General features: G+C 44.2%; 1 protein-coding gene across 1 annotated transcript in view; it reads right to left on the bottom strand.

Annotated features, from left to right (window-relative positions):
• LOC131404861 (quinone oxidoreductase-like protein 2) overlaps positions 1-10189 on the bottom strand; it is a 43702-nt gene extending 33513 nt beyond the window's left edge. The window contains exons 1-7 of the mRNA XM_058539997.1: positions 10082-10189; positions 9891-9999; positions 7708-7804; positions 6333-6391; positions 5716-5781; positions 4582-4691; positions 3622-3703 (exon numbers count right to left, since the gene is read on the bottom strand). Of these exons, the coding sequence (XP_058395980.1) occupies positions 3622-3703; positions 4582-4691; positions 5716-5781; positions 6333-6391; positions 7708-7804; positions 9891-9999; positions 10082-10131 (573 nt within the window). The 5' untranslated portion in view covers positions 10132-10189. The remainder of the gene's footprint in view (positions 1-3621; positions 3704-4581; positions 4692-5715; positions 5782-6332; positions 6392-7707; positions 7805-9890; positions 10000-10081) is intronic.
• Between the last annotated feature and the right edge of the window lie 3747 nt (positions 10190-13936).

Raw genomic sequence — 13936 nt, 5'->3', positions numbered from 1 at the left:
CTAGCATCAACCTCAATCCAACACCTCAGGCCCAACACACTCTGTCCAGCACACTGGCCCCTCCATGCCCCACTGGCCAGGGGACCTACATTTCCAGGAATCCTGGAACCCCAATGGGTCTAGCTAGGAGACGGTTCAGGAGACACTCAGAAAGTCTTCTCCAAATGCAAATTAAGGCCACCATTTATTGAGCACCTACTATGAGTCCGTAGTAAAGAATTAAGCTAAATACCAAGCTTAGCGTCAAGAAAGCAAGATACAGCAATGTGATGGGGAAGTACAAGGGATTCCAGAAGTGCAAATGAGAGGTATCCAACCTAGATCTGGAAGACCAGGAAAGGTTTTCCAGTGGGTAAAATATGATTCGTGGAAAGATCTTGAAGTTGTATAGAACTGAGTTCAAATCCTGGCTCTGCTACTAACTAGCTCTGTTACCTCTAGCAAATTATTTAGTAAGAGCTAACACTTACACAGTGCTTACTATGTGCCAGGCACTATTCTAAATGCTTTACATACATTAATAACTCATTTAATCTCAACAGCCCAATGATATACACACTATTATTATCCCCATTTTAGAAATGAAGAAACCGAGGCAAAAGAAGTTAAGTAACTTGCCAAAGGTCACACAGCTAATGGAAAGCAGAACTGGGATCCAAATCCAGATAAACTGTGTCCAGAGTTCATGCTTTTAACCTCTGTACTGCCTGCCAACTTCTCTAAGTTTCAGTTACCTCATCCATAAAATGCAATTTATTTTAAAAATTAAATGAAACACTATACATAAAGCACTCGGAAAACAAAGCGTTGGATAAATTGCATCTATTGTTTCACATATGCAATCATTTATTCTATTTAAACCTCATAAGAACATTACGGGGGGGCCGGCCCCGTGGCTTAGCGGTTAAGTGCGTGCTCTCCACTACTGGCGGCCCGGGGTTCAGATCCCGGGCGTGCACCGATGCACCGCTTCTCCGGCCGGCCGTGCTGAGGCCATGTCCCACATACAGCAACTAGAAGGATGTGCAACTGTGACATACAACTATCTACTGGGGCTTTGGGGAAAAAAAGGAGGAGGATTGGCAATAGATGTTAGCTCAGAGCCGGTCTTCCTCAGCAAAAAGAGGAGGATTAGCGTGGATGTTAGGTCAGGGCTGATCTTCCTCACAAAATATAAAAAATAAAAAATAAAAAAAAGAACATTACGGGGGAGGTATAATTACTCCCATTCTATAGATGGAGACATAGACCCAGAGCGGTTAAGCAACTAACCATCCAAGCAGTAGGGGGTAGAACAACTATTCAAACCCAGTGCTGCCTGATACCAAAGCCCATGCGTTTCCACTACATCACCCCAGAAGAAAAGCATGCTTAAGGCCTGGCAAAGACGGCATAGATGGTTGTGGGCCATACCGTGAGGAGGTCTGGGGTTTGGAAATCTCCAGAAAAGCTTCAAATACTCAAGCATTGCCTAGAAGTGCCTTATCACTGGGCAGCACCCACCAGCCCAAGCACTTTGGCCCCAAGGTGACATTCAGAACTTGCTTTCAAACACCCAAGAACAACAGTGCCCTTGAGATTCCAAACTCACTCAAAACTATTTGAAACCGAAGCTACCCTCAAATCCTCCCCAGTGGAACCCTCAACTAGCTACAGTTCACCGAGGGCTATCAGCACACAGTGCTGCAGAGGGCGGACACCAGACTAGGGTCAGGCACCTAACTCGAGTCCCAGGATTCTCACTAGGTCTGCCGGGAATTGTTGTCTCTCTTGGTGCCTCACTTTCTTTATCTGTGAAACAGGGATAATAAACACTTACATTTCTCATCCCCCAGGGGTTCTGAGAGGATCAAGGATGAGATAATTGCTGTGGAGGCACTTTGAAAGCAAGAGGAAATGCTGTGAATGGAAGGTGTTATCAAAATGACCTGTTCCAAGTAGGTGGCACGATGATATTATTTTCATCTTTTTTGTTTGCTTTTGCTTAAAACTGTTATTGCTGCTAAGGAAAATACAGCTTGGATTCATTTTAATATCTGTATTCAAGTGAATTTTTCTCTTCTATAACTTGTTAGAACAAATGTACAATTTTATCTTCCTACAAATGTTAAATAGCTAATGGTTCTAGACAATGGAACTAATTTTGGTCTCCCCCGCTATGAGATGTGCTAAAAGCCCTTGCTTTTGACATGAAATATGTTAATATTCCATGAGGAATCTCCTGGTATCTACGATTGCTTTCAGAACTCATATGTGCTTCCCAAAAGGAACTTAACTTGAGAAAGGAGAGAGGCCACCTGAAGAAATTCCAGACCAATCCAATTATCTCCAAATCTGCATATCTTGGTGCCTCTGGATATCCCAACTGCACGCTGCACAGGAACCTCACACTCGACATGTTCAAAACTGAACTCACCATTTCCTCCTATGTTCTCAATCTCAATAAATGGCAAATCCACCAGTTAACCTAGTTCGCTCCTTCCCACTCAATGTCTAATAATAACAGGATCCCTTTTTAAGAGATTCTTACTGACATGCCATTCCCTCTAATAGGAGCATTGCACGTGTATTTTCAATATTCCCACAACAACTCTATGAGGAAAGCATTATTTTACCAATGAGGAAACTGAAGCAATTAAGCTAGAGGCAGAGCTGGAAGGCGAACCTAGTTCAGGCTAACTTCAAAGTACTTATTCCTTCAGGTATATTAGGATGCTCTCCAATTAGCAAATTCTCTGTTTTCTTCCACTTTAGTATCTCTCAATTCATCAACTTCACTGCCTTGTTCAAGTACAATCACCTCTGGATGAAGTGCTCTGAGAGTCTGCCCTACCGCCTCCAGACTACCCCTGACCTTGCCCCTATCCTTCATCCCCACTGCTACCAGAGTGAACTCTGCAGAACGCAAAGATGATCATACCACCATCCTACTTAAAATCCTCAACAGCGCCTGACAGCTTCCAGTTAATGTCCAAATTCTTCAGTGCCTCATGCTCTTTATCTCAGAGAGATAAGGGTCTTTCTTTCATTTGTTTATTCATTCACTCAAGAAACAGTCATGGAGTCCCTACTGTGGTCTAGGCACCATGCTAGGTGCTGGGATTACAAAAATGAACCAAACAGACACTGTCCCTGCCTTCATGGGGATTACAGTCCAGCAGGAGGGAGACATTAACAGCAATTAATCCAATAATAACACAAGTAAAGGATTCACCACACCCTGAGGTGTGTACTACGAAAGAGAAATCTAGGATGCTAGGAGACCATATACAAATAGTGAGGGGAGGGGATTAACAGCTCCTGAGGGACAAAGAATACTTCCCCAGAAAAGTGACATCTGAGTTTAAATTTGAAGTGTGGGACATTATAGGTAGAGGGAATAGAATCTGCAGAGGCTGTGAAGAGAGTCAGACCTTGCAGGTTCTAGCAACTGGAAGGACCAGTGATTTAATCCTGGGTCCCCTCACAAGCCTGCAAGCAAGTCGACGGCGAGACCCTAACTCTAGGTTACTCGATATCCCCAGTGCCTTGCACGTGATTTTTAATAAATGAATGAATGTATCCCATGTTTGAAAACTGGAGCTACGACTTTCTTAAATGGAGAATCTAACAAGCAAATACCTTGGCCTGAAGCACGTTTGTTGCCACATCTATCACGGCAAGGCCTGTGGCTCCAGCTGCTGCTGTCACTAAAACCGTCTCCCTGTACCAGAGAAAGAAAAACGTCACTCCAGAAACCAAAAATCATCCAGCAATACGATTTTGAGAACATTCTAAAACTAGGACATTTTAAAGCAAGAAGAGAAATTAGAGGCCATTTCATTCAATGCTTCATGGACACCTGCTCTCCAGCCTTTAGGGCTGGGTTAGGTAGGTGATTGCTGGACCAGTGCTAATTTGGTCTAGTTTTGAAGATGTCCCAGGAAAAAGATGCCTTAATCTCTCTAGGTAGCCTCTTCCTTATGCCAGTGGCAACCTTCTTTTGAGCCACCACTCTGATTTCTGCTTCAGAAATTTTGTCCTAAAATCATTCTCATACTAAACACTGCCGAATTTTAGAAGGTGGTGATCAAGTAATGGCCACTACTCAACTAAACCCACCTCTCGAGAGCAATTCTGAGGCTCTCTGAAGAGAGCAGGAAGCATATGCTCCAGGTAAAGTGAGAAGCTTTAGCACCTCTGAGTCTGAAATACCCCAGCTAGGCACACCCAACCAAGCCTCACAAAGGCAAATACCATTGGGCTCCATTAAAACCAGAGTGAAGCGAGTTTACATAAACCAACTCTCTAAACTTTAAGGTTTTCTAAGAGGTGACTTCCAGAGCGGTCAGGTTTGAGAGAGAGATTTCTCCAAATTCATATTGGCCAAGTTCACAGTCTACCATTCCCTCTCAGACAAAAGGACATCCCCAGTGTCACCATACCCCAATCTCAGGTCACTACCTTCTTTTGGCCTTTCCTCATACAGACTGAACATGAGCTAAAGGTCAGGGAAGGGAAGGGAGGGGCAAGGCCTTGGTGGGCACTTCTGACATCAGAGAAGGGGACCACCCAGCCCTCTGTTGTCTACATAGTCCTCACCCAGGCTGGGTACAGGCCCGATGCTCCAGGGCTAAAATAGCAGTGCCATAAGATATGGGCAAGGTAGCAGCTTCTCGGAGAGGGACACTTTCTGGAATCTGCCACAGTCTCTACAAAAAGAGATAAGAGTGACAGGAATTAAGTACATGTACCTGTTCATAAAGGCTGCTGTACATATTATGATTTGATTGATTTGCAAAAGGAAACACATGTCAGGAACAAAGCCCAGTGGAAGTCAAGACCAAGCAAGCTGTGGCAGAATTCAAGACTAGGGTGCATCAGTCTTCAAAAATCCTAAGGCTGGGGGCTGGTCTGGTGCCATACTGGTTAAGTTCAGACACTCCACTTTGGTGCCCCGGGGTTCACAGGTTTGGATCCTGGGCACGGACCTACACACCACTTATCAAGTCATGCTGTGGCAGCGTCCCATATAAAGTAGAGGAAGATGGGCACGGATGTTAGCCCAGGGCCAGTCTTCCTCAGCAAAAAGAGGAGGATTGGCAACAGATGTTAGCTCCAGGCTAATCTTCCACACATAAAAAAAAAAAAATCCTAAGGCTGGCCTCTGGCTCAGGAAGGAACCAACTTACAGAGAATAGAACACAGATGACCACTATACTGTAATGGGAGAATTGGATTTGATGTAAATTACATCTCAATAAAGTTGTGGGGGAAAAAAAATGTGTACTGTTCACCACTAGGGGGCACCATTCACACCCTGCACAACCTTACGTGGCCAGCCTGGCTGACTCCATCTCTAGGGCTTTCTCTCAGAAGCTTCATGTAGAGAAGAAACCCATTACATCCAGCTCAATGCCCCAAACCAGTTTTTCTACCAAAACTACCTAACTATGGTCCAAGTGGACAGCCAACCAGTTGCTCCATGGCTCAGAAAACAAAATGCCCTTCTTCATTAAACCACTCCACACAAAGCTCTGTGCAATGGTTGTCAAACCAGTATAGAAAAGAGGTTTAGCATTTGAAAGAAAGAAATGCTTGGCTGGGAAACAAGATATGACCAAACGAATACAAAGAAAAAGGGAGAGAGAAGAATGAGGAATTAGGGATAGGGGGAAATTAAAGAAAAGGAAGGAGAAAAAATCTCCAAGTGTTAATATTGAGAGGTAGGGATACCTTCTGGTCAATGACACATTCTTCAGCCATCCCGTTAAAGGCACTAACGCCAATAACTCGATCTCCCTGAAGGGAAAATACCATTAAGGGTATGTTCAAACGCATGGCCTTGCCATTTACCTCTTCCCAAATTAATCAAAAAAATGAAGAAAATCTTTCTTTCTGACCCCATAAGACACAGGTTTGCCTTAATTATCTATTCAGAGTTAATGTTTAGTAAATAATTCAGCCTTTTCTCAACTCCCCCATTAGGTTGCCAAGCCAATCTGAGCACATTGTGGACAACGAATGATAGGATAGAGTAAAGAAAAGGTTGAGATGAATTGGAATGCCAGTGTTAATTTCTTTCATAAGAGGCTGAAACTTGAGAATTTTCTATCCTAGTAACTAAAGACCAAGGTGCTGCCTTTTATTAGTAATAAAAAGTTTAATGAAGCCAAGAATTTCCACTGGCTTCCTTCTCCCAATTCAGAATTAGTTTCTTCCCCTCCACCTCGGTTTCCCTTTGGTATCTGCTGACAAAGGCCAGGAGAAGCAAGATCCTTAGGCTAAAAATGAGGTTAGCACATTTCTCACAGCTACGCACACATCGATTCCCTAGATTTCAACTAATTTACCTCTTTCACTGTGCTGACATCTCTGCCTGTCTCCAACACTGTCCCAGAAAACTCCATTCCTAAAACAAATTGTGTCAAGATTAGGTTATCTGTAAAGCCCAGCACCATGGAGAAGAGAAAGCCCTGATCAACAGGCCATCCTACCAGCTTTCTGGCACTGAGAGGGTTTAAGTGGTCCCCCATCCAGGGAAGAGGGGTAAGAGTGTTGTACCCAAAGCACAGGAAAGTGAATTTAAGATTTCATGATCACAACCTGAAAAGCTATAGCAGTGCCATTCTTACCACGACACAAATGAAAATTTCAAGAATGGGGAAAAGCTCAGAGAATCTCAGGCACACAAGTACTTCTGACCCTGATCACTCGGGCTCCTACAGCACCCCAATTACAAAGTTCATCATATCGTATTTATCTGTTTCCATGACTCCTCTTCTGGACTATGAGGCCCTCAAGGACGTGAACTGTATTTATTCATACAGTACTTAGCTCAATCGGATGAACCGGTGTTGTCTGCCCTTTCCTCTTCCACCTCCGAAATTTCTAATTTAATGATCATGCATTTACCACTTGAGCTGCCAGAGGAATAACTCAATTGCGTATGACATCTTGCCCCCAGTTCAGCATTTAAGCAAACACAAACAGAGGGAAATGATTCCAACTGTTGAGACACAACCAAACAGCCCAAGGCCAAAACACAGCAACTATTTTGCAATCACTGTATCCTTAACGGCATATATCTGTATGAAATATACATGTACTGTATACATGCTAAGTTGTACTTATATCTCTTTAAATAAATTTCAACAACAAAAATCAGTCCTTTGTCCACATATTCAGGATCTAAATGTAATCAGATTGGGCATAATGAAAATCAGACAGTGAGCTGCTAAGAAATGTATAAACTTTTTCTTCTTTCTGATCCTTTGATATTAGATTTCTTTGGGAATGTGATTGTGAGGACTGAGAGTTTTAGCTGCAAACAGATGTTTATAATCCTCCAGTGAAAAAACAAACTCGAGGCACTGTCAAGGAATGAAAGTGAATGACTAGGGCCAATGATGATTGTGATCAGAATTCTGGTGAACCTAATGATAGATGAAAATTCATTTGTTTATTTCTTCATTTTTAAAGTATTCATTGAGCATCTCCTATGAGCCAGGTACAACGCTAAGATAGGGGTATAATTGGGGGCAAGACAGTCATAGAAACTTCCAGGGCTCACAATCTAGTGCTTCTAAGTAGCAGTGAGGCTGACATACCTGAGACCTCACTGACATCAGGCAAGCATCGCCAGGGTACTGCCTGAGATGAAGCACACGGTTCTGAAAACTCACTATGTTCTTTTCCTGAAACAGTCACTTGGCCCCTCAGACTCACCAGGTGTGAAGGGAAGATGGAGCCTTTCCTGATACTGACCACAGCAGGCCAAAATATCAGCAAAATTAACTCCACAGAAATGGACATCGACTCTGACCTGCAAAGGAAATAGAGGAACAGAGCAGAGCGATACACATCCGTGGAGACCAAGTTCATTCAATTATAACAAAATATTTACTGAATGACTACTATACACCAAGTACTGAACTAAGGGCCCACGTACAATCATGAGGCAAAATGGACAAGGTTCCTGCCTTCATGAACCTAAAAGTACGGTAGAAAAGACAGACATTAACCAAATAATTATAATGAGTTACATGTTAAATTACAACTCATACATAAAATGTCAAAGATAGAAATATATAGTGCTCTGAAAGCCGATAATGGGGGGATTTGACCTTTTGGTGAAGTCAGGGAAACATCCCTAAGAAAGTAACACTTGAACTGAGAACAGCTAAGAGTTAACTACTCAAAATAGGAGGAAAGCCTGGCACAGCCAAAAGCATTAGCATACACAAAGCCCCTGTGGCGGGGGGGGGGGGGGGGGGGGGGGGGGGGGGGGGCCCTAGAAAAACCAGTGAGCCTAGAGCACAAAGAGGAGAAAGAACGGGGAACACACCATCCAAGAGTTTGTAGGCTTTATTGAAGATCTTAGTCTTCATAGAAGAAACAATAGGAAGCCATGAAAGGATTTTAAGCAGAAGGGTAACATGATCAGCTGTTCTGGGAATCAGGAATCATCCTGGAAGCGAGTCGCAGATCCCCAGCTTCTGTGTTTCACGACAGTGCTAGAGCTGAGGCAGGCCTGCAGCAGTGTAGCCAGCAATTTCTCTAGACTTTATAAGCCAGTGGTTCTCAAAGTGTGGTCCCCAGACCACCAGCTTCAACATCCCCTGGGAACTTGTTAGAAATTCAAATTCTTAGGCCCCACCTCAACCTACTGAATCAGAAACACTGCGGACAAAGCCCAGCGATCTGCTTTAATAAGCCCTGGGGGGATTCTGATGCAGGCTGAAGTTAGAGAACTACCAACCCATCTCAACAGGGCTTGGGATCACAGGAGGAAATGAAGGCTGAGAGAATCAATGACATTCGTTTGTCTGTTTACGTTTCCAATTTAATACAGAGGTGGCCGTACTGGTAAGAAGACATTTTTATAGACAAAATGCATTCATTCAACAATGTTTTAAGCATCTGCCATGTGCCAGGCACCATTCCAGACTATGAGGATTTAACGGTGAGTAAACTCACATAGACCCAGCTCTCACGAGCTAATTCCTTACAAGGCAGTGTCTGGGCACATAACAGAACAAAGGAGTCCAGCCTTCAGCCTGCGCATATTGTGTGCATGACACATTAGTTGTTGACGTGTACAGCACACATACATCCCCAAGCCACTCCACCTTCATTCAAGGATGATTCAAGGATGAAGATCTTGCAGCATGTGAATCCCAGGAAGCTGACGGGCAGCCATCATGTGCTCGCCCAATAATCCATTTACCCTGTGTTAATGACACTTCAGGGCTGCAGCCACATTGTTCGCTGTCACCAGTACTCCCTGACATTGAGGCTCACTGCCTGCTTCACCTTCTCAGAGGGTCTCAATCTCCACACCAGATGACATTGTGTCACCAGGGTGGTCAACAGGCAAGGCCAAAGTGACTTCTACATTTCAGAGGAAATGTCCACAACCCTAAACTAACCCCACCCCAAACACTGCGGTACCCTAGAGGAGAGCACAAGTCACACGTTCACACGGAAATGCAGGGTATCACCGGGCTGGTGTGGGGAAGTTGGAAGGGCAGATAATTAGATGCTGGCACGGAAGAGGAAGCAAAAGATGGGGTCCATTTATCCGTGTGAAATCAATAACTTGCAGGTGGTTATGCAAAGTCGTGTGTAAATCAAAATTCTCTGTTTCTAAGGCAACAGCTCTGGGGACATGAGAAAGAAGCCTACATTTGTGTTTGGGGGAACAATCTTTCTCTAGCACTTTGGCCTTTATGTGAACCCTGAAAGTGCCCTTCTAGCCCAGGACGAAGTCGGGCTCCGGTCTCCCGGTCGCCCCCTAGCTGAGCGCTTGGGAACTCGATTCAGGATGGAAGCCTGCTGTGTGTGTGCGGTGGCCGAGGGGAGAGTGAACGGGGTGTCAAGGGGTCCCGGGGATAGGCCAGTCACCATACCTCGTGAGGCTGGACAGGGCGGGGGGCGACCTCCTCAATGGCCAGGGGCTGCTTCAACTCGGCGCAAAGCGCGGCGCGGTAGTGGCGGCCGCAGCCCAGCCCGGCCCTCCTGCAACACGGAACAAGGGCCGGTTACTCGGGGCGACCCTGGGGGCCGCCTCTTGGAGCCCAGGGAAGAGTCAGGGTCGCACCTGCAGAGCCACGCGCGAGAGAAGCACCGTGCCCACACCACCGCCGCCATGGCCCGCGCTCCGAGTCGCGGGAGGGTAGTGGTCCGAGCGTGGCAGGAAGGGCGGGACAGCCCCGCCCCGCCCCGGCCCTGCCCCGAAGAGCGGAAGAGCGGAAGAGCGGCCGCCCGGCGGCCCGGGGACGCGACCCGACCCGGCGGCCGGCGCCCGGAACCGCGCCGCGGGCCAGCTCCCCCGCAGGGCGCCGTGCTTCTCCCGGGAGCCTGAGCGGGGTGCGCGGACCCTGGGGCGCCCGAGCCCCTTCTTCCCCAGTCCTCCCTGGAGGTGGAGCCCGCGGGGGGAGGGGGGCGAGTAAAAGGAAATGGATTACCCGGATTGACCTTTGTTGGGATTTCTTTTTCTTTTCCTTTTTTTTTTTTTGGTGAGGAAGATTGGCCCTGAGCTAACATCTGTGGCCAATCCTCCCCTTCTTTTCTTGAAGAAGATTGTCCCTGAGCTAACATCTGTGCGAGTCTTCCTCTATCTTGTATGTGGGACGCCTCTTTGGGAGACTTTTAAAACCACACTTGGCCACATGTAAATAGCCGTTCTTGGGTGCTCTGCACGTGCTCAATCCTAAACACATAAGTAAAGGTTTTAATGTCTGCATTCAACACCTCACTAGAGTTCAATTCTTGTTACTAATTTTTTTCACACTTACAGGACCATTTACACTAAAACTACACGGTTACTAGTAATCCAAGGTTGAATGACCCTACACAAATCCAAAGAATACTTGCAATTAAAGTCAGGCCAAACCCTTATAGTTTTCATGTTCCCAGTGCCTATATTATGCCTAGCATGTAGTAGATGCTCAATAATTGATTCAATGACCACATAATTCCTAGGTGAACAGGTATACTCTGGGAAAACTGAAAACATAACAGTATACTCTATGAAATATTATAAAACTGGGTAGATCTCTATCGCAATAGTAACCAAATATTTATATACTAGCAATATAAGAGAAGCCCATGTTATCCTGGGAAGAATGTTTCATTTGACAGGCAGCTTTTAAAGACAGCATGATGTCAAAGAGTACAGCCTCTCAGGTTCAAGCCCAGCTTTACCACCTATTTGTGTGGCTTTGGCATTGACACCTGATGGCTGTGGTGTCAGTTGCCTCCTCCATAAAGTGAAAGTGTTGGGCAGGATAATCCTCAAGTTTCTAAACTCTGTTTCTATTTTTTGACAGAAATGATATTCCAAGATAGGAAATGATCTGGAAGTAATGATCAGGAATGGAATAAAGGAAAAATAGAGAGCGAAAATGAAGTAGGAAGGAATTTCTGAGATTATGACCTAAAGGCTTTGGTGGGAAAGGAATCCAAGAACCAAGTCCTCACCACAGGTATGTAGTAGAGGTCCCTGATATCTTAAGAGCGCTCATGGGGAATTTGAAGTCATTTTAGCCCCGTCCCCCTCAGGAGGAAACTCAGGCCTAAGAGGAACAAGGACTAGAAGGTGAGAAGATGAAAAAAGTTGTTTTCAATGAGACACTTTGTAAACTCTTAGTCATTAGGCACATAAAATCAAACCAGGAATAATGGAGAAATACTAACATTATCATCATCAAAATGAACATTCTGGTTGCCAAATAGTGAGCAACAAGAAATCTCAAGTTTATGAAGTGTGAAACCAGGATTGATTGTTCTGAAGATGAAATGAGTTGTTACATGTGGAAAGTGTTTTGTAAAATATTACGTATTTACACAAGATATAAAGCAAGCAATTTTTAATTGAGCTCCTTGAAAGCAGCAACCATTTCTTAATCTCCTTGATGTTTACAGTACTTTGCACAATGCAACACTTTTAGGCATTTAATACATGCTTATCTAATGAATTGTTGAATGAGCACTCAGTTATCTAGTATCAATTTTCTAGATAATTGGAAGTATCTTTAAGCATCAAGTCTTTTATTTTTGATTAAGTATTTTTGTGGAAATTTTTTTTCTTATTGTGATTTTCATAATATCCTTGTCATTCTCAGGGAATATGAAAATCAGTGAGTTTGAAGAAATCTATCAACACTGCATTCTACATTTATAACAATATCTGAAGAAAATAGTAAAAGTCCCTTCAAGAAGAATCTGGGAGGGAGATGAAAGAGTCTTAGGTAATTGAGGTAATTTAAGCATTTATATGTAAGATAACGTTCACATTTCCAAAGAGCTTCAAAGGTAACTGTCAAGGCATTTAATTGTAGTTGCTATAGCAGCGAAAGAAATATTTAGCCTATTCATCAAAGTGCTGCCACCACACCACACAGTCTAGTTTTTGTTATCGTTTCTGGTTATTTTGTTTTATTTGGGGGTAAGGTAGAACAGTGGACAGGAAGAATAAAACTTGAGTGCTGGGGGAGAATAAGACCAAGCAGCTACATCTGAACTGATGGGTCCTCCGGGAAGAAAGCAAGAATCGGTAACTGCCATGCAAACCAGTTTGAGGGCTCATTAGGAAGTAAAAGAGGAACAGATGACCCTTCCCTCTCCTACAAGTCACATGGAGAGAGAATATTTAACATCCAGAAGCTGCTGGAGAGCTGAGGGTGGGGAAGGAAATCAGAGCTGAATACACAAACAGCTATGTTTTCACAGAATAATAGACAAACAAGATATAAACAATATAAGCACCATTCAGGACTATGCTGAAAATGTAAAAGTATCCTCACAGTTAAAATGCCTTATCCAAAAGTTTGTCTGCTCCCTGAGAATAGAGACTGTGTCTCTGTGGCCCAGAGTTTACCACCACATCTGGCACGTAGCAGGCACTCAATAGGAAGCCAGGGGCCCTGCAAGCTGTGTGGGAGAGCTACCAGCACATTACTATCCAAAGCCACAGCCAAAACATTTTAAGAGGTCTTGCGCCCAATTCCCAAAGTATACAGCTGCTGGGCATAATCTGGTTTTTTTTCTGACAAGTTCAGTATTGCCATTGTAGATATAAGTTATTGTCTTCTGCCACAATGATGTGCTCCAAGATTCCTGAGGTGTATGTAGTTTGCCCTTTCATTGAATTCCCCCAGATTTCTCTTTCTGGTTGTTGCAGTTGGGGTTAAGTGTTACCAACCTCAGATATGAACTTTGGCCGTTGATGTATGTAGTACATACTGACCTTCTATTCTATTCCAAGAACCGTGTAAGGTTTGCTTAAGGTAACTTCTTTGCTCCAACACTCATGGATTCATAGCACTTCAGAGCTGGGATGATCGTCAGGATAATTTAATCAAACTGCTTCATTTACAAATGGAGAGGAGCGGCTCAGAGAGAGGCTGGCCCAAGCTCACACTGCGGGTTAGCAGCAGGAGCAGCATCAGGATCTGCCTTTCCTGAGTTCTTGTTCTACCTGCTTCTCTTTCCACCAAGCTCTTGGTTTTCACTCAACAGTATACGCAATAATAATAATATTTCATATTTTCATAGGATTTCATAGGTTTCAAATCACTGTCACTCAAATTGCTTCATCCCGCCAATGATGAGAGTAATAAAAATCATTACAACCAGCACCTGTTGGTAACATAACAAACCAGTCACTAAGTGCTTTTGCATTATTCCGTTAGTCCTCACAATAGTCCTATTACGAGGATACTATTATTTTTACTCTTTTATAGATGAGGAATGTAGGCTTAAGGAGGTTAAGTAACTTGCCCAAGGCCACACAGCTAGGACGTGGAGCAGTTTAGAAGCCTCCTAATTGCCTGATGCCAGAGCCCCGACAATGGTATCCGGCTGCCCACCGTGCCTTCCCTCACAGATGCCCTCCGGAGCAGACAAAGAAGGCATTGTACATACATTTTAAAGCCATGCTCTGCTTGTAGTT

Source organism: Diceros bicornis, chromosome 4 (assembly GCF_020826845.1).
Source record: "Diceros bicornis minor isolate mBicDic1 chromosome 4, mDicBic1.mat.cur, whole genome shotgun sequence".
Classification (NCBI taxonomy): Eukaryota; Metazoa; Chordata; class Mammalia; order Perissodactyla; family Rhinocerotidae; genus Diceros; species Diceros bicornis.
This window is presented reverse-complemented; position numbering and strand designations above follow the sequence as displayed.